This window comes from Manis javanica, chromosome 14 (assembly GCF_040802235.1).
Source record: "Manis javanica isolate MJ-LG chromosome 14, MJ_LKY, whole genome shotgun sequence".
NCBI lineage: Eukaryota > Metazoa > Chordata > Mammalia > Pholidota > Manidae > Manis > Manis javanica.
The window spans coordinates 46241121-46263698 of NC_133169.1; the positions used below are offsets into that span (position 1 = coordinate 46241121).

At 43.4% G+C, this 22578-nt stretch overlaps 1 protein-coding gene across 3 annotated transcripts; it reads left to right on the forward strand.

Annotated features, from left to right (window-relative positions):
* Nucleotides 1-2529: 2529 nt before the first annotated feature.
* LOC118969988 (protein FAM170A-like) lies at nt 2530-20921 on the forward strand. Of its 3 annotated transcripts, none has more exons than XM_073221117.1 (6): nt 2530-2684; nt 13173-13274; nt 15359-15439; nt 17336-17473; nt 17884-17997; nt 19988-20921. In XM_073221117.1, exon 6 carries the CDS (start codon nt 20035-20037, stop codon nt 20752-20754), a length of 720 nt encoding a protein of 239 aa, XP_073077218.1. In that variant the 5' UTR covers nt 2530-2684; nt 13173-13274; nt 15359-15439; nt 17336-17473; nt 17884-17997; nt 19988-20034; the 3' UTR covers nt 20755-20921. The 3 variants fall into 3 exon arrangements, with proteins under 3 accessions (XP_073077218.1, XP_073077220.1, XP_073077221.1); XM_073221119.1 differs by lacking the exon at nt 2530-2684 and adding an exon at nt 2854-3113; XM_073221120.1 differs by lacking the exon at nt 2530-2684 and adding an exon at nt 11769-12431.
* The last annotated feature ends 1657 nt before the right edge of the window (nt 20922-22578 follow it).

The following is a 22578-nucleotide window of genomic DNA, read 5'->3' on the forward strand; positions in this document are numbered from 1 at the left end:
CTTAGGGATACATTTAACCAAGGAGATAGAAGACCCTATACAATAGAAACTATAAGGCCTTGATCAAAGAGATTGAAGAAAATGGTGTCTATCAATAGATGAATGGATAAAGAATATGTGGTACATATACACAATATTCACTTATAAAAAGAAAATAAATCCTCTGATTTACAACAACATGGATAGATCTAGAGGGTATTATGCTCAGTGAAATAAGCCAGGTGGAGAAAGACAAATACCATATGAGTTCACTTACACATGGAATCTAAAAATGAAATAAAACAAAATGATCAAAACAGTAATTGACATATAAATGGAGGAAAGACCGGTTGTTACGATGGTGGAGGCACAGAATCACAATATAATATAAATTAGTCACAGGGATGCAAGTATAGGATAGGTAACATAGTCAGTGGTTCTATAACATCTTTCTATTTTGACAGACACTAACTACACCAGATGGGGTGAGGATTTAATAATATATATGACTGCTGAAACACTGTGTTGTATACCTGAAACCAACATAATGTTGTGTGTCCAATGAACTTCAATAAACACAGAGCAACAAGACACATGGTCCTCAGCATACATCACAGAGTTAGAATCAAAAATATCATGTCCCCTATATTCCCTGGTAGACAAAAAATTCTGTTAGACCAGATGTTCAAAAGAGTTAAAAATTACCTTCCAGGAACTAGATACAAATGGTTGAAACTTTCTTTAGACATGTGTATTCTTTTCTATGCAGTATAATACTAATCATTCCTAAAAAGACATTACACTGTTTTTCTTGTGAAGAGAACATTCCAAGTCCACTCTGGTAGCTACCCTCACACAGAGAGCATAGTATTGTTAACCACAGTTTCAGTTAGGCTCACACACAGTTTTAGTTAGGCTCATGGAGCTCGGTTGCAGAGCGGGGAGAGCACAAAGGTAGTGCCAGGCCCCCCAGGTGTTTGGACAGTGGTGTGTATAATTGGCAGCCTGCCCCTCAGGTTGCATCTGTGATGATGATGCCGGGGTTCTTGTTGGCAGAGTCCAAGAATGAACTTTGCACTCAAGGTAGGAGAGCAAGTCAGAGGCTTTTATTTGGAGATAAAGTGAGAGGATAGAGCTCCTTGGCTCATGCCAGGAGGGGAAAAGAGAGCCCTGGGTGGTGCATTGTTTAGGGGATTTATATGCAGTTGAGAGACAAAGGGCTAGGGATGCAGACCTGCTAAGTGGTCCCAAAATGTTTATATTTGAAGAGACATTATTTTGTTAGTTTTACAGGTTATTTACAAGAAACGTACTACTCTTATTTCCTCCCAGCAGAGCAGCTTCCTGGTCTGGGGGCGTATCAATCAAGGGTGCCTGCTTTGCTTCCAAGGTGAGCTGACTCATTGTCTGCTGGTTAAAGAGTATGTTAACAAAGTTACTTTTCAAAATTGGATTTCAAAGTGCAACCTTCAGAATGGAGTCCTTCCTGTTTTTTTTGTAGGTGCTTGCTAAATCAATTGCCCAGGTTTCAAATTACTTGATGAGGGCTGGAGGAGGAAAAGCAGCACCTGGGTGAAGTCAAAATACAAGCTGAGCCCCCCCCAGTAGTCTACAGCAAATCCCACGTCATATTCCTTTGTTCCCCCGACACCCTAGACACTCATCCTCCTCTGTCTCAGCCCATGGTCCCCGTCTCAGTGAAGGCTAATGGACGACAGCGGTCTTGTGTGGTCAGCAGCCTGCCCTGCGGTTGCTGCTGCTAAGCCAATAGGTGCCTTTTTAGAAAGGCTGAGCTCCAAGTGCACTGCACCCTGGAGGCCGGAGCGAGTCACGACTCAGGTCACTGTCCAGCGGGATCCACCCCTGGCCCACTGGCTCCCAGAGCCACGCCTAATGAGGTGGACCCTACAGCAGCCACAGAATCCGGGATGTGCCCACAAAAGCTGGAGCAAGGCCGAAGGTGGACCAAGACTGCTTTGGGGGTGGGGGGTGGGGCTCGGCTGTCATTCCGGAAACCGCCCCTCAGTGAAGCTCCGGGACAGGCACACAGGCAAATGAAACCCCAACCGCAGGCGAGTACGCGCTTCCCCGGAAGGTCCCGCCGAGCTGCAGCCCCACGGAGGTAGCGGGTTTGCATGATGCTCCCTGAAGAAGGGAAAAAGATGCTCGTTTTTACAAAAACCACGATGGCGGCCGCCCGGATAGAGCGTCAAGATGGCGGCCACCCGGGTAGAGCGTCAAGATGGCGGCCGCCCCTGTAGAGCGTCAAGATGGCGGCCGCTCGCGTATAGCGTCAAGACGGCGCCGGCCTTCGTATAGCCTCAAGATGGCGGCCACCCGGGGGGAGAGTCAAGAAGATGGCGGCAACCCGGTGGGGAGAGTCAAGACGAAGCCCGCCATTGTAAAGCGTCAAGATGGCGGCCGCCGCGTATAGCGTCAAGAGGACGTCTGCCAGCTTAGAGAGTCAAGATGGCGTCCACCGGGGTGGAGAGTGAAGACGGAGCCCGCCGGGTTAGAGCGTCAAGACAGCGCCCGCCCGCGAAGAAGGTCAAGATGGTGCTCACCCGGGAAGAGAGGCTGTGGCCAGCCTGCGGCCCCGGGTGTGTCCTGACTCGGGTGCCGGCCCCTCGGACTGACCCCAGCGGGTGAGCAGTGAGCCTCGTCCGCGGGGAGTCCCAGCGCTCCTGGATCAGCGGCCGGGTCGGGTGAGTCCCGCGCATCCTTCCCAAGCTGTGAGCCTCTTCCTTGAGGGCTGGTTCCCCGGGCGCCATGTTTGGGGCGGTGTGTCCCCAGCGGTGCTTCCCGCCGCAGCTCGCTTCCCAGCCCGCGTTTGGCTGGTTGGCCCTCGAAAGGCCAAAGCTCGGAAGACCAGGGTCGCTGAAAGGGACGGCTGCTCTGTTCAGGAGGATGCAGCTGGGAAGGCGGAGGCCTGGGCCCGGGGCTTCCTCTGCGGGCCCTTCTGCGCGAGAGCCTTTCTGAGGGTCCGGGGGCGCCTGGGGGCTCTGCTCAGGATCCGCAGCCACTCAGGGGCCCTCGGGCAGAATTGCTGGCGTCAGGGAGACTGTGCTGGGTCCGGAATGGCGTGTCTTTGCCTGTTTGCATGGCGGCTCTGCGTGAAACTGCTGAAAGTCAAGGTCTGGCTGGAGGGCCCCATGGAGGGAGAGGTGTCACTGCGTAGCTGGTTTCCAAGCGGAGTGAGTTGGTCTTTGTGAGAGCCTCTGGCAGTGGCAGGTCTTAAACTTAGCGGATGTGGGCTTCAAACTCTTCGTGTTCGGAGAGAAGCTCTTGACCTGGCTGCCCGCCCCGGGGTGGGGTCATGGCGAGACCCTGTCCCAGCCTCTCCTGCCCGCGTCCACGCCGCGGTCTCTTACTAGCCCCATACTTAGGAGTGCTTAGTGTGCGAGTGTATTTCAGAAGTTGTTGCACCAGGAGCTGCAGTTTCTGTGTGTTTATGGGAAGACGTGAGCGCGTGTCTTCCTATGTCCCCAGAACCCCTATCATAAATGGGTGAATTTTGTCAAAGGCATTTTCTGCATCTGTTGAAATTATTATATGATTTTCAACCTTCATTTTATCAAGCCATCCCTGAAATAAATCTCCCTTTGTTAGGGTGCATGATCTTTTCCATGTTTGTTCATTTTGCTAATACTTTCTTGAGGATTTATTGCATCTGTGCTCATTAGGGTTATTAGCCTATGGTTGTCTATTTCTATGGTGTATTGTCTGGTTTTGGTATGAGGGTGATGTTGATCTCATAAAATGAATTTGGAAGCATTCTCTCCTCATGTTTTTTGGAAGAATATGAGAGGGAAAGGTATTAACTCTTCATTGTTTGGTAGAATTTTCCCGCAAAGTCGTCGGCCTTTGATTTTGTTGGGAGTTTTCTTATTACTGATCCAGAATTTCCTTCTAGCAATTTTTCTATTTCTTCATGAATTCAGTCTGAGAGGTTGTATGTTTCTAGGGATTTTTCCATTTCTTCAAGGTTGTCCAACTTGTTGGCTATAATTGTTTGTGGCTGTTTCTCACAATCCTTTTGAGTTTCTGTGGTTATCAGTTATGATGTCTTCTCTTATTTTTATAAGTCCTCTTTTCTCAGTGAGTCTACCTAAAGGCTTATCGGTTTTGTTTATCTTTTCAAAGAACCTGCTCTTGTTTCAATGACCTTTTCTATTGCTTTTTTGTTTTTATTTCATTTATTTCTGCACTTTATTATTTCCTTCCTTCTACTGACTCTGGGCTTTGTTTTCCTTTTACTAGTTCCTTTAGGGTACAGGGTTAGATTGCTTATTGGAGATCTTTCTTGGTTTTTTTTTTTTTTTGAGGTATTTCTATAAACTTCCTTCTTAGAACTGATTTTCTGTATCCCAATCATTTCGTTTCTATTTTCATTAGTCTCCAGGTATTTTTTTTAATTTTCTCTTTATTTGCTGAATCTTTCATTAGGCGTGTGTGGTTTAGTCTCCACATGTTTGTGTTTCCTCTAGTTTTCTTCTGTAACTTATTTGGAGTTTTATTCTGTTGTGGTTGGAAAAGATTATATGATTTTGGTCTTCTTAAATATTCTTAAATTTATGAAGACCTATTTTGTGGCCAAACATGTGGTCTATCATTATGAAAGTCCCATGTGCATTTGAAAAGAATATGTGTTCTGCTGTTGGAAGGACTGCACTCTGTGTATCTTCTGTTAAGTCCATCTGATTCTGTCATTTAGAGCCAATGTTTCCTTATTGATTTTCAATCTAGGTGATCTGTCCATTGACATGAGATATTAAAATCCCCTACTATTATTGTATTGCTGTCAGTTTCTCCCTATATGCCTGTTAACTGTCACTTTATATATTTGGGTGCTCCTACATTAGGTGCATAAATATTTTTAAATGTAATACTTTCTTTTTGGATTGATCCCCTTATTATGTAATGCCCTTGTCTTTTTTACAGTCTTTGGTTTAAAGTCTATTTTGTCTGATATAATTACTGCTACCCCATCATCCTATTCATTTCCATTTGCATGGAATAACTTTTTCCATAACTTCACTTTGGATTTCTGTGTATCTCTAGATATGAAGTGAATCTTTTGTAGATAGATGGATGTTGTTTTTATCCATTCAGCCATCTTAATGTGTTTTGATTGGGGCATTTATGCCATTTACATTTACCATAATCATTGATAGGTATGCGCTTAACTGCAGTTTTGTTGATTGTTTTCTGATTGGTTTGATAGTTCTTCTCTGTTCCTTTCTTCTCTTGCTCTTTTGTGGTTTGGTGTTTTTCTTTAATATTCTGGCTGGATTCCTTTTGTGACTGGGCAGTGTGCATTAGTGGATCTCCTGGGTTCTTGTCTTGAAGGAAAGAATTCAGTTTAGAGACCCAATAGACAGTTAAAGCTGCAGGGTGTTTTTATTTAGCGCAGCAAAAGACAGTACACTCCTGAGAAAAGAGAAGCAGGCTGACCCCAAGGGTGGGTAGCCACTCATTGGGCTTTTCATTGTGTCTTTTATGGGGTTTATTTGGTTTCCTCCCTCCCATTTTTTCATTCTCACACTGTCTTTCCGATGTCTTGTTTCCTCCTCTTCAGCCTCTTTGTACAAGTTTGTGTTTGTCATTTTTTCCCAGAACATCCAAGAGAGATGCATGGTGGGGTCAAAACTTTAATGTAAATGATACAATAATGATACGGTGGCTTCAGGGTCATTAACAACAAGGTCTTTCATAAGTGCATATGCTCTAAAATCAGGAAGGTCCCAGTGACCGTGTCTTCTGTTTATCAGTTTGTGCTGAACCACTGAACGGGTTGGTCTGAAGGAGACAGGCGGTCTCTGACCAGAGACTGGGTGGGCGGCTGCCTTCCTCTCTCCTCTCCTGCTCCTGTCTCTCTAACTGCTTACTCTTAACATTGACATTTATTTTTTGTGTTATCTTTTATGTGTTTCTGGTTTGTGGTTAGTATGAGATTCATATATGCCAAGCTCTGTGTGTGTGTGTGTGTGTGTGTGTGTGTGTGTGTCCTCTTCTCAAAGGGAAGAATTCCAGATACAGAGTTAAAGCCACAGGAGTTTTTAATCTAGCACATGTATGGAAGACACTCTACTTTCAGTTGCCTGAGAGAATCCCACCAGGCCCCGGCTCCTCCAACAGACTATTTGAGGTTACCCAATGAATCTCCATCTCATACAGTCTGGACGTATTTCAAACTGCTGGTTTTGCACTGTTCCAAGGGTGAATGAGTTTATGTGTGAACCCTTGAAAATCAGAATCTCAATTTCCTATATAGCCTTTTGAGTCTCCTTGAAATAAGTCCCATTGGTTTTCAAAGCAGATGTTTTGGGGGGTCATCTTTCCAGTACAGGTCCCAAAGTTTGGGTACCTGATGTGGGGCACACACCCCTTGCTCCGTGGAGAGCTCCGCATGTGTGGGCTCCCTCCTCACTGTGGGTCACTGTCCTGGAAGGAGGGCTGTTGGCAAGACTGTCTCTGCCTCTCCTTCCATCTCAGTGTGGCCCTTTCATCATCTGTTCAGAGGAGCTTACCAGTCTTCTTTTCTATTACCTCCCTAAGTTTATACTCCTCTCATTTTTTCAGTTCCATAACACTTATTTTTGGTGTTCCTGGAATGGGCCAGCCATGCTCTTGGGATACTTGGCTCTTCTCTCTCTTGGTACAAGTTTTCATCTCAGATGTCGGGATTCCAGATTGTCTAGGTTCCTTCAGGTCTTTTCCTGCAAAGTCACAGTGAAACCTTCCCTGGCTACCCAATCTACAATTTCAGCCTACTTCCAAAATGTCATATCCCCTCTTTTTTCTTCTTAGCTTCTAACACTATCTTTACACTATTTCCTTTCTTTACCTTGATCATGTCTTTCCCCCAAAAAGGAAAATTTGTGTCTTTACTACTATATCTCTAGGAGTTCATTGAATAGCATTAAACAAATGAATAAAGGGATTATAGATTTTTTCAACTTTATTTTCCAGCTATTGTATTTAAATATTGTTTCCCATTCGATTTTGAACTTTTCAGTAATTTATTTTCCACAATCTGATGTTCTTATAGCCTTCTATACCACTTAATTATACTGATGTGTTACTTTCCCTATTTTCTTGAAGCTAGTAAATCATTTAACATTTTTCATCTGATCATTGCTTTGACCTAATCACCAACTTCATTTACTCTAGTCTTTATACTTTTTCAGAAAGATCCATGGAACATTAAAATAGCCCATTGGAATTTTGGGCATGGTTGTAGCTTATGGATTTGCTGGTCTTCATTGTAGGTATTAGGTCTGGGCCTTATTTTTATTGTCAAATACCAACTCTCAATGTCTTAAGGTTTTTCTTTGGAGCTGGTGAGATTCCCTGGAGAAGAATTATCCACTGTAGTACTTAAAAGGCGTAACTTTAGCTGCTGGTATTCTCAGGCCAAGTAGAAGGAAGGACATTGTATCTCACCCTTTAATAGGAAGAATTTCCTTTAATCTCTTTCAGTCTGGTTTCCACGGCCTCACTGGTGTCCATGTGTTTCCCAGTTCTACATCTCTTTTGTTAAATCTCTCCAAGAGGAAAATTCTGATTTTCTTCTAAGGAGGGAGAAAATTGATTTTTTATCCACAGGATAGGACAGAGGATCTGTAGCCCAGTTTCAGGGGGGCTGTTCTTCCAAAGTCCTTAATTTTTCTCTGATTCTTCATTGTTTGCTCTCTATTTCTTCCCTGGCCAGTCTAGAGTTTGGTTAAGTCATATAATATCATATAATACTAGTATATCCATCTTCCAAATTTTATATTTAATTTCTGTAATCACCTTTCCTATTCTCTGTGCTTTTTGGCTTATGCATTTTTGTTTCTTAAATCTCTTTACTGCAATTTAAGGAGGGAGCAGAGAAAAACACATTTCAGTTACTTCATTTAAAATAGTAAAATTATTTAAACAGTTTTGGTTTTGCATATGTCATGAACAATTTGTAGTATACTTTAGACCTAATAATTTCCAGTTAAATTCAGAGCAATAGAATTTGGGCCATTCAGTTTCTTGTATTCCTTTATTTATAAGAAAGTAGAGTTAACACAATAGAGTAGAAAAAAGAAAGCAGCGTGACTTAGGATCTATAAAGGCCAGGATCTAAGCTGTGAAAGTGCATTTACTCTGTCTCTATGCAGTTCTTCACGGTTCTGGGTCTCCATGTCCTTCCTCCTGAACTGGTTTAGGTATAGAGAAGTGGTTCCTAAGATCATTCTTAAATAGGTATTTTATTTTTTATTAATATAAATAGGATTCCATTGGTTTGTGTATTTTAGCATAGATTCCATGGGATGACTCCCCAAATATGTAAGTTGATTATATTGTGCTACCACTTTATTGAGATTTCTGACTCCATTTTTTTATTACACGTCTTATGACGGAGTTATGACAATTTGCCTCCCTACAGCAATACTGAAAGAATTTAATCAGACTCAGCTAAGTTTTGCTGTGCTCACAGGCCCTATTGAAGTTCTTATTTGTCAGATAAATATGGAAATCATTAAAGCAGGATAATTACCTGGAGATCATTGACCCAACTTTCTCCTATCACAGATGAGGAAACTTAAGACTGTATAGTGATAAGGATTGCTCAAGATCAGTGAGATTTAATTCCATCTCAAGATTTAGTTCCATCTACTGACAAGACCCTGAACTGAATCATTCCAAATCATGACCGGATCAGAATTCTGTCACTGTTGTAGTCACTTTATCATACTATGTTTTTGTTCCTTTTCATTGCACACAGTGATTTTAAATAGGTGTCACTGATGTCCACCTTTTAAATTGGTAAAGTAGCCTCAGCTTATTAATTCTTGTAAACACTTTGTTTTTCCATTACTGAGTTCGAATTCAGTACATTAGTCCTGAGCATCTCGTTATTTCACTCCCAGAATGTAGTAAAAGGGAGCTATCAAAAATGACAAAATGTCATCATCAGAAATTCCAGATGATGACAGATAGCTGAAGAAATGAGAATTCTTATTGAAACATTAAACCTGTCCCCTTTAGATTTATCCAATTAGTTCAATTAGAACTGCAATAAAGAAATAACATTTTAGCATTTTTATTCTCCAAACTTTATTAATTGCCAGTTTGATGTAGTGTAAAATGATGTCTTTACTTTAAGACTTTGTTTTATTAAGAACAAAAGGTGTCTTCTTCAGGAGTCAGTATTTTCAATAATATAACAGCTATAGTGGTTAGGGGTTGGGAGGGAGGTATTCAGTTTTATTTAAAATTAAATTTGTGATGTAATTTACCAGAGTGTAGCTCTTCTCTGTAGATAGTAATGCTCATCTGGGAGATTTCTTTCTTGCATGTTTTTAAGGAATTTGTGAATTCCATCAGGAATGGCACTAAAAATGTTAGATTAGGAATTAATATGCACCAGTAAACTTACTTAATTCCATTAAATATCTGAGGTGTACCTAATTAGATTCTGCATGGTGGTTAAGAAGCCTACACATTTAGAAAGCTTTTACATCAAAATTCTTAAATTCCTAAATATAAACTTCCATTTTTGGCCACAGGAACAGTTCTGTTGATTTTGCTCTTCAAAGTTGGGGGGGTAAAGGCCTCCCCCACCTGGCCTCACAGGAGGCAGGGGAATTTTTTTGCCTGTCGGGTCTGCCCCAGAGGCAGCCCGGCTGGGGGGTGGGGGTGGGCGCCACCGCCGCTACTGTGCAGGGGCCATCCCGGCCGCAGGTGCGTTGCGCGGACCCTGGCTGCCCTGCCGCGCGGCCTCCCGGGCGGAGGGCCACGAGGTCCAGAGAGGCAGAGGGCGGGGATGGCGGCCGAGGGCTCGGAGGCCGAGGAGGACAGGTCGGAGGGCCCCGCGGCTGTCGCTGGCGGAACCCGAGCGCGACCTCCGGTACACGACAGTCCGCAGGCCGCGGCCGGGCGCTGGGAGGAGGAGCGCGGGCGTCCGCGGCGCCACCCGCCTGCCCTGAGCCTGCGCCGCGCCCCGGGCCGGCCCCCCAGCGACAGCCGCCTCTGGCCCAGCGTCGGGTAGCCCGGCCCTGGGCGCGTGCCGGGCAGCGGCCGCGCCGGAGGAGCCGAGCCGCCCGGCCTCCCCGCGCGCCCCCGCTGACAGACAGACCCCGCCCCCCGCGGAGCGCTGGCTCCCTGCCCGGCCTATCCCGTTCCAGCCTTGCTGCCCAGGCCCGGCCTCTGTGGCGCCCTTGCAGGGCTCCGCTGTCAGAGCCCATTTTCAGAAAGCATCAGGACACATCTGCTGTGGTTGTACGCTTTGTTTTTTTACTAAAAGATTTGCTGATTTAATCTGTCGCTTCTCTAACCAAAGTTGTGGCCAGATGACAAATCTGTTTGAAAAGCTTGGGTCCTTTCTCTTTAGGCAAGTGTTTGCCGCCAGTGAGTAACGCGCTCCACTCTGAGGGTCCCGCAGGAGGTCCTGACACATATTTTAAGCCCTGAACCTGAGCTCAAGGGTTCCCCAAATTATCCCGACTCTCAGCCGACCGCTCTGAAGGGAACAACAATCAGATGAGGCAGCTCTTGAGTGTTTACAGAAAGTGTAAGTGTCACTTTCTGAGAACCGGCTGGTCTCCACAGGCGGGGCCCGGCCTGTGCTCTGTAGCGCCACCTTCTGGCCCGTGGCATCCTCACTGCCTTCCACCTGCATAGTCCCCCTTCATTCGCCTTTTGAGTGCTGGCGCCCCAGTGCTGGGGAGAGCAGTGACAGTTGACCTTTCAAAGCCTATCCTGTATAGACCGTATGTATGGGCTCTATAGGCACAGTTCTTTCAAGCCCTACTTTTTAAAATTCTAATATTGGTAAATCTAGGAATTGCATACCTGTAAGTTTAAAACTCCAGCATTGCAGAAGGGGGCGTGTCTTCCTCCCTGAGTTCCTGGCTTCCCCTTCACAGACAACCAAGATTCCAGGCTCTTGTATATCATCCTGGTTACTGGCTGTGCGTGTGCAACCACATGTGTATATACTCTCCACTTGGTTTACACAAGCTGTGGGAACACTGAGCAAAAGCACAGAGATGACAAACATGGTGCACAGGGAATTAGTGTAATGCAGTTGGGTCAATCAATTCCCACTCCCATCTCCACCCTCAGGTGCTTATTGTCAATATTGTACTGTATTTTGGCATGAAGCAATACATTTGTGTTTTGTTTCTGTTTCTTTTCCATGGCATTTCCATTCATGTTTTGAGTTGGTTCTATGGCAGAGTTAAGTGACTTTTTCAGGAGTGACTCTTGTAATATTTTTCTTTAGTGCACATTTGACAATTTCTACCAGTTGCTTTTACACTTTAAAACAACTTGTCTGCAGATCATACTGCAGTATTACACCTTCTTTTTCTCAGCATCTGCAGATACTCTACTATTTCTCTACTATTTTCAAGCAATGTATGTTGCTTTATGGAAGATTAAAGCCAGCTTGATATTTAGCACTTGCCATGACTTGCTTTTCCTCTTAGGATACCTGAAGAATTTTGTTTGTTTTATCCTTTAAGGAAAAAAAAATAACTGCAATTTAGGAATTTGTGGTTTCAGGTCTTCATTGCAAGGGGTGTTTTACTGTGGCATATCTTGCATAATTGTCTGGTTTGTTGGTTGACCTTTTTATTGTTACGTTACATCATTTCACCTTTCTTTTTTTATCTGTCTTCTCATTGTGTATTTGTCCTTCCCTTTATAACTGCTCTCAAGTAGATACGTCAGTTTTTCAGTTGGAAAATTTATTCTGTTATTCTGTTTCTTTCTGGTCTTAAGTTGTTTATTTATCCTGTTTTGACATTGTTTAGCATTTGCTTTGGCTTGTCATCTTGTCTTGACACCCTTGTTGTACTGAAGCCGGTTGCCATTTTTATGGCATGAAGAATGCTAATGTACTTCTTTGTCTATTCCTTGGGTTACGTTTTTCAAACAGGTTTTTTTTTTCTTTATTTCATTCAACTTTGTTTTCCTCAGTATGTTTACCTAGTTGCTATGCTCTCTTTTTTTCCTATTGCTCTTGTTTAATTAGGGATTTCCATTCTCACTCAGCCTACTATATTTTACTGCTGGTGAATTTACTCTGACACTCTGCTTGTCTTGGTGTGGGAACCGAGAAAAAAATCTCTCTCCACTCACCCCCTTGGAAAAGAAGTCAATGTCAACCTCCTCATCCCTGGAACCTGTGAATATGTTTATGCAAGTGTCAAAAGAGGCTTTTTAGGTGGGATTTATTACAAGGTTTTGAAAAGGGCAGATTATCCTGGATTGCCTGTGTGGGGATGATGTAATCACAAGAGTCCTTATGGAAGAAGGTAGGGGAGAGAGAGAGAGAGAGTGGCCATGTGACAGTGGAAGTGGATGTTGTAGTGATGTATTCTAAAAATGAAGGAAATGAAGGTGCGCCAGCAATGTAGGCAGCCTCTAGAACCTGGAAAAGGGAACACAGTCACCCCTACAGCCTCCAGGTGGGACCAGTTCTGCTAACATCTTGATTTTAGGCAGTAAGACCCATAATGGAATTATGATCTCCAGAACTGCAAGATAAGAAATTTGTATTTTAAGCTCCTTACACAGTGGTAATCTGCTATAACAGCAATAGGAAGCTCATACTATAGGGCATGTTTAGAATAATTCTTTCTCTTAGTTCTAGACCTAATCTGAACCATTTTATTTTTGAGAAAGATTTTTTCCGTCTTTGGTTAATTATTGACTACTAACTTAAGAATGCTCCTTAGTCACTAGCTTATGGTTATTTCATTGATTTATATTTTCTTTTTGTTCCTGATCTCCAATTCCTTCTTGATGCCCTGCCCTATAGGCATATAGTATACTAGGCATGGCTTTTATTCTTGGAAATGTATTCTGTTGTATTTATCAACCATATGTGGCTTATCCATTCTTTCTGAGTTCGAAACTAAAATGCCACTTCCATTCCATTATAAATAATGCTGTGAATATCACCCTTGTAAAGATCATGTTGTAGAATGAGATTATAGGCTCATAGGTTATATGCATATTTAATTTCATTAAATATTGGCTAATTGTTCTCCAACACAGCTACATAGGTGGATACTTCTTCATTTTATATCATGAAGGTTCCTTTTTTAATCCATATCCTTACAATTATTTGTATAGGTTGATCTAATTTTTACCAATATGGTATGTGTAAAATAGTTTCTAATTTTTGGTTTGGGTTTTTCCAATAGCTGACAAGGCTGAGACTGTCTTGGGAAATGTGCCTACCGTTTAGTGGCTGCAAGAGTCCGAGCCCATGTGCGTGGAACAGCGTGAGGCAGGACCTGCTTGAGGTAAAGAAGGCTGAAGCTGACTGGATCACTGCCTGGCTCTAGAGCAACTGCTCAGTTTGAAGGAAATACATATTGCCCCTCAGGGAGCAGTCAGTGGGAAGTTGGAAGTAGAATGGAGCTAACTAGAGTTCAAACCCTGTGCAGATGCCATGGGTCTCCAGGAGACTGGGGCCTAGAACAGAAGCTGGCGAATGAAGCCTTCATGCTTGACAAGCACAGGATTCACGATGAGGGCCATGGATGTAAAGCCAGGGTCTTCCTATTTCCCTGAAGGCTCTGGGGAAGTGATGGGGAAGAGAGTTTCAAAAGAGACAATGGGTTGTTGAAATACATGAGCCTGTTCCCTATAGTGGGGAGAATTCAATAAATGCTGGAGCTGTGTGGAATCACAAGGTGTTCGCAAACCCACTATACACATATACCCCACATATAACTTTTATGTGTACATGTTATATGGTACTGCTAAGATATGACAGTTACCATGTTATATGGGGCAGGAAGGTTCTAAGCCTGGTTCACGTAATGCCTTATTCTCACCCTTGGGGAAATTTAGCAATGTGGTTACCCTAGATACATAAAGTAATGATCTTTTGTTTAATCCACATCATTGGTTCCCACGTTTTGATATGAAGTGTAAGATAAAAATTCAAGTTGATAAGAGTTTGTGTTGGGTAAAAGGCCCCCACCCCCCCCATCAGTGGTTTGCTCTGATGCCTGTGTCAGAATGCTCCGGATCCCTGTCTCACATCATAATGGCCCTCCTGGTGTACTTAAGCACCGGCCAGGCCAGTGAGTGACTGAGTGCGGAGAGAGCTTCTCTAGTTGCTTGTTGTTCTTGGATAGTGAGTGCGGAGAGAGCCTTTCCAGTGGCTTGTTGTTGGATATACTGGCTTGTTTCTTTGCTGCCATCACTTGAACCTCTGGCAGCAGAGTTCCAGGGAGGAAGGCACACTTCTTTGAAGTGCTGAGCCATGAAGCGTAAACGGAAAAGGAAACATCTTGAAACCACACGTTCCCTCAAAGCTGCCAGGATGTCCGGAGGTGTGTCTGTGATATCTCTGAGCATTGGGGATCTAAAAACTCTTCTAAAGATAAAGAGCAAGGATTCCTACTTGTGGGAGAGAAGGGGCAGGAAGGCTGGAGGGAGAAGTGTGGGTGCGCTGGTCTTTCTAAGGGAATAGATCATCTGAGGGTGAAGAGCAGGTTCCTGTCACTAGGTCCTTGTCTCTGTAGCGTAGGACCTGTGTTCCCTACATCATGCCGCTCTGGGTTACTGTATCACAGATGTAGTGATTGATTACTATAACTTTTCTTATATAATGTATTTCCCTTTATTTCTTTTTTTACAAAACTGAGGGCATTTGTTAAGTAAGTGGATATTGTTATACATTTTCCAATAATACTTTTTCCAGTTTATGAAGAATGTGTGGCTCATAGAGGTAAGTAATTAGGAAAAAAGTTTGGGAACCTAAAATTGGAGGAGAGGGGATGAGAGTGTGAAGTCAGGTACAAAATGACTTGATTTCTTACATTGTCTCCAACATGAACACCTTTCTTTCATTGTCTCAGAACATAGAGATGTAAATGTGAGGCTCCTTTATGAAATGTAAGGAAGAAACCAGCAGGACACACACACCCACTTGCACATATATGTACATACAATACCATTTAACCACAATGGTTGAATTGAGAAAGTTCGGTTCTTTCTAGAAAAAATGGAAAACTGAAATAGTTCTGACTGTGAGGTTTAAAAAGTAAACAGATCCTATGAGGAAAAGCCAGTGCTCAGCAGCGGGAGGGAACAGTCCAGGACCAGGACCGAGGGTCCCTGTGGGGGCTCATAAAGGGAACGTGACATTTGGGGTTCAGCACACCCCAGTGGGGCCTTGGGGGGAGACTTGGAAAGTGAGTCTGTCTTCAATTCAACTTCAATACAAATAGTGCATGTTCAGAGATATGTTTTGTGTAAACTATGAAGCATGTAAAACACATTCACACCAATTCGCACATACACACATATATAGCATAAGTAAGCCAAGGGGAAGACAGTAATTTCTAACCATGCCATTCTTAATATGTACCAGGTCTGAAAGCAACGGACGCTGCTGCTGCTGCTTCAGAGTTCCTCTCCTGTGTCCCTTGTGAGAACAAGCCTGCTGGTGCTGGTAAGGAGGGACTGTTGAATGGGATACAAAGGACAGTGGGGATCTAGGCCGAGCCCAGAGATGAACTGAGTGACTCTGCTCATCAGTCAGCACAAGGCTGCACAGTACAGAAAGAAACTCAAGATGCTTCTCCATCTTCGTTAATATAACCCCCAGCAGAAGTAGTAAATTCCAAGGGAAAATATTTAGAAGGATTGGAGCGAGCCCAAGGAGACAAGGGGAGAGCAGTGAGTTATTTGAGGAAATGGTGGAAGAGGGCCTAAGGGGATGAGCTGTATCGGAGAAACATGGAAGAACATGTCGGTATGAACTGGGCAAGGACAGGTTATATTACCAAGAAGGTGTGACAGCACTAATAGCCTAAAGCAGGCCCAACATCATAGGATCCTCAGGTCCTGACCTGAGTATAGACACACCTGGTACAAGACCCCAGCACAGAGGTACCTTCTCAGTTGATGTTCTCAAGTTCAACCCTATACAGACCCATCAGCACCCCCTTTGTTCATCATTCACTTCCTTGTCATCTTTCACATGCATCTAAGTTCTCTAATCTGTTTTTGTCCCAACCAAAGACTGGTAATTCCTCTGATTACCAAAGTGCTGCATTAGTGGTCCCTATGTTTTAATGTTATGTAAATAGGAGTTCACAACACATGCTTTACGTCTACTTCTTTTCAGTCTCTGTATCTGTGTTTGTAATCATCATCTGTGTTGTATGTGACTATAGTTAATTCATTGTTGGCATATAGTGTCTTAATTGATTATACTTTTATGAGCATTTGGGTTACATTTCAGTCTAGGGTTACTCTAAAAGGAGATATTCTGAAAATTCTATTACATGTTTTTGCTATATGGACATACGTCTCTTTGGTGAATGCCTCAGAGTTTAAGTGCTAGGCTTTAGTGTCCGTATTCTATCTCAACTCTTTAGACCTCAGTCTTTCAAGATTTTACTTTGTAATGCAATCACATGTTGCTCTACATTTATTCTTGCATGCTCTTTCCTGCGCCCTCATTTACTTTAGAATCAAACAGTTCTGTATTCTGGAAACTCATATATTCTTTCACTTACAGCCATTGATTCTCATATCCTTCTGTTCTTTCACTGTTACTTTAGATTTCACAGGTACATTAATTCCACTAGTCTCAAAGAGAATACTCCCAATAATTCTGTTGCACATCTAAGCCACCTAACAACATGTGAAATATGCACACACAAATCCATAATCGTAGGACACGCAGTCTGCACACATAGATATGTGCTGACCTAAAACACAGACACAAAGCACACACCATTCTCACGCACACAGGACTCACTTCATATTCAACTGTGCAAACACCAGATCAGTCACACATTAAACCCTAACCTAGTTTAAACCATCAGGTTAAGAATTTATGCACACAACACACATGACATTCATCACACCATTCTGCCACAATGTGTGCATGATGCACACACCTGACACATTCATCGGAGATGAAGGTCATTTTAATTCACTTAGGAAAAGTGAGCTTGGTCAGTAAAACAAAGACAGTGACTAATAATATAAAATAAATTCTGCAAAGATAAAAATTCACCAATTGTTTCATGTGAGGTTGTAAATCTAGGAGGGGGAATGCAAAGGGCACACCCACACACAAAAAAATGGTAGAGGAAAGCAACTAGTACCAAAAGTCTTAAGCAAGGTGAGTGAGTGTGAGGAGCCTGGACTACAGGGTCCAGAGAGTAACCCAGAAATCTTTAATAGGCCCATTCTCTGTCCAAGCCAAAGGTAAATGTTTAGGACAAAATCAGTATTTCCATGAGGGAGGGAAAGTGGGGACAGTACATTAGGAGGAAGAGTAGGAGGGCACAGAATGGAACCAGCTGCTCTGCTACTTTGCTCCATTTTCCAGGAGTCTCAAAGCTCCAGGCATCAGGTACACCGCCTTGGTATTTGGAAGATGAAACTGTGGGTCCTGAGGGAAATGATGGACCCTGTGGATCCGAATACTACACGTCTGGCTCCTCTCTTGACTCAGCCTCTTGTGCTGGTGAGTAAAAGGGAAGAGCTGCTAAAGTGTAGGCCGAGCAGACCTGTAGAAATCTAGGTCAGTGTCTCTGCTCAGCCAGAGAGAAAGGTATACTTTGGGCCCAGTCACAGTCTCCTCCTCTGCAACTTGGGAGCCTAGGGCTCTGTTTCCATGCCATCAAAAGGAATTCATTTCAAATACTTCCTTAATTTAATCACATCTGCAGAGTCCCAATGGCCTCATAAGGTTAACATTCATAGGTTCTGGGGAATAGGATATGGGCGGGGGACCTTATTCAGACTGTGACAATGAAACATAATGTGTTTAACCCAATGACATATGTAGTCGGGTAAACCTAAGGAAAAAAAAACTTGGAAAAGCAAAAAAAACAAGAGTGGGTATATTCCTTTATTTTTCGTTCAATTTAACAGAGATCTTCAAGAAACAAAATCGTATTGGAGAGCCTGGTAATCTTCCCCAGAAGGAATTAGAAAATACCTCTACCTCAGATTACTCCTCCTCTCTATCTGACTACGAGAATAGCGGTAAGTAAAGATATTTAACCTGGAGGCGGGAAAGGGACGTGTGAGAATGGCCCAGAGATCAGCCTGAGATTCCCTGGTCGACTGGAGATAGAAGCTGATACAAACCCCTGTCCAGACATGAGAGAACACAGAAAGATGACAATGTTTCTTTCTGCTCTCGGTGAGAGTCAATGCATGTACATAAGGCACAAGCTTGAGATTCAAGGGAAATCTCAGCAAGGACAAGTGCCCAAAAGTGCAGGGGTATCAGACAGGGGCCGTATTGGAAAAGGTAGCAAAGCTGACAGAGTGACAGAGAAACGGGCAGACTAACTCAGGCTGAACCTGGTCACAGTGTCACAAATCTCTCACAGCAAGCTGGAGGGAGCCAGAAAGGTCCAGAATGAAGCACCCACGCAGGAACCCGTAGTTTCCTCCTGTCTTACAGAGGAGAGCAAAGCTCCTTCATGTGCGTCCTCTTGTGCATGAAGAGTGGCCGCAGATTTGAAAGCGGTCCCTCAGTTCTTGCCTCCACTCACCTGCTGTCCTCATGAGCATACAGGCACGATACTCCATCACACTCGCAGCTGCTCACACTCACGCACACACCTAACTGGGCCATCTCATCTCTAGACTCACAACCTAAACTTGTTGAAGAAACATGACAGGCACATACACATCAAACTATACTTGCCAAACTTGGTACGCACACGAGCTCTCTCAAAAAATAACACACACTAAGTTTTCCCTTCCCCACAGCAACGTTACCCACCAGACACACTCTAACCACCTAAAGGAGAAAGTGGATATATTTTGAGAAGTAAACATTGGGTTGCAGGCGTAACTGAAATTTTTAAACAGGGGAAGGGCTAAATGTGTGTGTTATTTTGTCAGGAATAATGATTTACCTACTTATTTACTTAAGTTTGTGAATTTAAAGGCATAATCTTTTTATTGGAAATGTAGAGGAAAGCTTTGTGTGGCTGATGAGGATGATAAGGAAGCTCACAAAGGTTGGACAGGATGAGTAGCTGAGCTGCTCAGCCCAATCCCTACTTTCCCTTCAAAAAGAGGAAAGGGCTTCAGGGCAGAGGAAGTAAGACTGAGACCTCTGTGGAGGGACAAATTGGGGGTGTGCTTTCAAGGATAGGACAGTTCCCCATGTGCACGCTGGGACAGCTGTGAGTGAGGCAGTGGGCTGTGCTGATAACAGTGTGGGAATTCAGTTACCACCTCTTCCCTAAAATCAGCACAAACTCTCACACACACACACACATATACCCTATATTCCTCCATACCAGGTACAGCCGCATTATTCCTTTTCACTTTCTCATATGCACACGCCTTCATTCCAGATGCGTCTTTCCCATTCTCTGCAAGTGTTACACAGATACACACTTGCGCCTTCCCTCCTCACGCAGTCATTCTCAGACTCTGCTGTCTACAGACTGACCCATAATAATGTACACCCTTTCACACAGGTAGCTTGTTTTAGCTCCCTCAGAGCCAGCGTACACGCTCAAAAACTCCTAATGCCCAGATGGGAATGCACTTTCATGTGCAGTCTTTCTTTTCCACATACCACCTCGCCCATAAAACCTTTAGCTCAAAGCCTTCAGCCCCTCAGGGAGCTGCGCTTCTGGGGAGCCCAGGCACACTTCCTCCAACACACTCTGTCTTAACTGTTTGACAATAAGAACGTGTACCACCCCTGTTCATGTGTATTGTCTCACCACACACACATGTACACCGTCATTCAGCACCCCCTTACCTATGTGAGAAACACTCACCAGCTGTCCCAGAACATACACAGACCTCCACACCCTCATTCCCACAGAATCACACCACAAACATACTTCAGATAAAGTATACCACACACGGCATTCTTTGACTTCACATACATGTGTACCTGGGGGCCATGTGCACACATAGGAATATTCTCATGACCATCACAACTCCTACAGACTTCACACACTTATTCTAATTTCTTACTTGAAACTTCTTTTCCCAGAAATCACCAAGTTACCTGAAGATGTTCCTCGTGTTGGGGCCCTTGAGATGACTCCGCCCCAGGTCTGGGAGGAGCGGGAAGCTTCCTCCTCCTCTCCCTCCGCCTCCTCCTCTACCTCCTCTCCAGTCCCTGTGAGTCAGCAGGGTGGGTCCTCTCTGTTCCCACAGCACAGGGACACAGCACCCATCAGGGAAATTTATTACAGGCGTGTCTTTCTGAAAAGAGATGTGACTGTCTGGTGGGGTGGGGTGGAAGTGTTAGAGCCCACCTCAAAAAAGACCAAACTGGTGCAGTGTGTTTTTTCTCAAGTGGCCCAAAAAACATCTGGGGCCTTTTTAACACCAAAAAGCCAGAATGCTTTTCTGAGAAGACCCTCTTATGTGTCTCCACCGAAACACCTCACTGACATGGAGTGCAGCTCGGATAACAATGCCCTGCAGGGGAGGGAGCCGGCTGGTGGTGCAGGGGAGCCTCCAGCCCAGGAGGAGGGCTCCAGGGCCAAGACACCCCAGGGGCTGGGGACCCTGGACAGTGGCTTCAGGTGCCTGGGCTGCTACCAGGTTTTCCATAGCTTGGAGGTCCTGCAGGCACACGTGGAAAATGCGGCCCATGAGCGCTTCAGCTGCCACGTTTTCAACCGGGCCTTTGCTCAGATGATCAGCAAGCACAAGAAGAGAGCCCGAGAACTGGGAGGAGACCATCAGGATGAGAACGTTTACCTGCCAGACCAAAAGCGGTCTCGCAGTAAGACATCCTCCTGCAAGTAGACGTTTCAGGCCCCAGAAGAGTGAAAGTGAAGCAGGCCACCCTCTACTGAGCCACCACTACTGGCCCTTTCAGCTCCTCTTTTTTGAAGGACTTGGCTGTTTTAGCTGTTACTTTAATTGATTAGGCATCCTCACTAACCCTTCAATAAATCATTTTGCCTCAATTAGCCAGTCATTTACTGTTGTTTGTTATCTAATGTATCTTAACGGATGCAAATTAGCTTTAACATGATAATTTCTTTTTAATCATTGACATGGTATAGGGTAGAAAGGGGTAGCACACTATAGTCCTCGGAGTTTGTACTGAAACAGTTAGGGGTATATACTTACACTTGGTATGTATACTATGTTCTTGATTAGTTAGGAAGCTGTGTTGAGAAGGTTTACATATGTATACAAAAAAATTGGACTTCAGTGGAGTAGACCTGGGCTTAAATTCTTTACCAACTCTTAGCAGTTTTGCACACTTTTGGGTCAGTGCTCTCGTCTTCAAAGAGGAGAGAATGTTACCTAAAATAATGGGAATTGTGAAGGTAACAGACACAGGTAAAAGCACCTAGTATGGTGTCTGGCATAAATGGAGGCTGAAAATAATTTCTCATACCTTTTTGAGATTTGTTTTCCTTACCTCTGTGTATCAGCAGTTTGATTATGATGTGTCTGCATAGGGTCTTTAAATTTTTTAGTTTATATTATTTAAGATTTGCTGAACTTAAAAAAAAAAAAACCTTTTAAATGTTGACATAAACTCACAAGAAGTTGCAGAAACCTCATGAGGCAGCTCCCCCAACGTGATCACAGTGCATTTATCCGAACAAGGAAATTGTTTGGAACAACACCATAAGCCAGACTACAGGCCTTCCTCAGATTTCACTACAATGGCAGGTGTCATTCTGCTTATGTTTTCATGTATATTTCTATGACATTTTACCATGTATAGATTTATATGCCCATCATTGCAATCAAGATAAAGAGATGTTGTCCTCAAAGCAAATCCCTCACGTGGCTCCTGTTACATCTGCCCTTCCTGTCCCTAACTCTCAGTGACCACTTACCTACTCCCCATCTCTATGTTTCTTCTCACTTCAAGAATTTTATATAAATGGAGTCATTTAGTATATAAACTTGTGAGATTTTTATGTTTTTTTATTTCAAACATAACCCTTAAGACCCAGCCAGGTTGTTGCATATATTGATAGTCTATTACTTCTATTGCTGAGTATTCCATTTCATGATGTAGAACAGTTCAGTGTATCATATATTCAAGGGCATTATGCTGTTTCACATGATTTTTGATTATAGGTTAAGCTGTGACATTAATGTCGAGATTTTTGTGATAAATTGTTTTTGTCTTTTTCATACAAATGCCTAAGAGTGTTAGTGTTTGGTCATATGGTAAGAATGTATCTTCTTTAAAAACTCAGTTTCCATAATGACCTTACCATTTTTGTATTCCCACTGATGTATGAGTAATTCTGTTTGCCTGCATCCTCACCAGTATGTGATAGTGTGAGTGTTCTTAAGCCATTTTAACAGAACACAGTAGTGTGTGGCTTGTGTGGTTTTACCATGCGTTTCCCTAATGACTAGTGTTGCTAAGCATCTTTTTCTGTACTTGTCATTTGCCCATATTTCCTTGTGAGTTGTCTGTGTAAGCTTTTGGCCCGTCTATTAGTTTGGGTTGCTTATTATTGGTAGAGCTTTTAGTATGTTCTGGATATGAATTATTTGTTGTATATGTAATTTGAAGATATTTTCTCCCAGTGGGTGGCTTGTTGTTCTCATTCTCTTGACCTGGTCATACACAGAAGAAATGTTTTTAAT

Coding starts and splice junctions, on each gene's coding strand:
- LOC118969988 (XM_073221117.1), top strand. CDS start 20,035: ATGACTCCGCCCCAGGTCTGGGAGGAGCGGGAAGCTTCCTCCTCCTCT.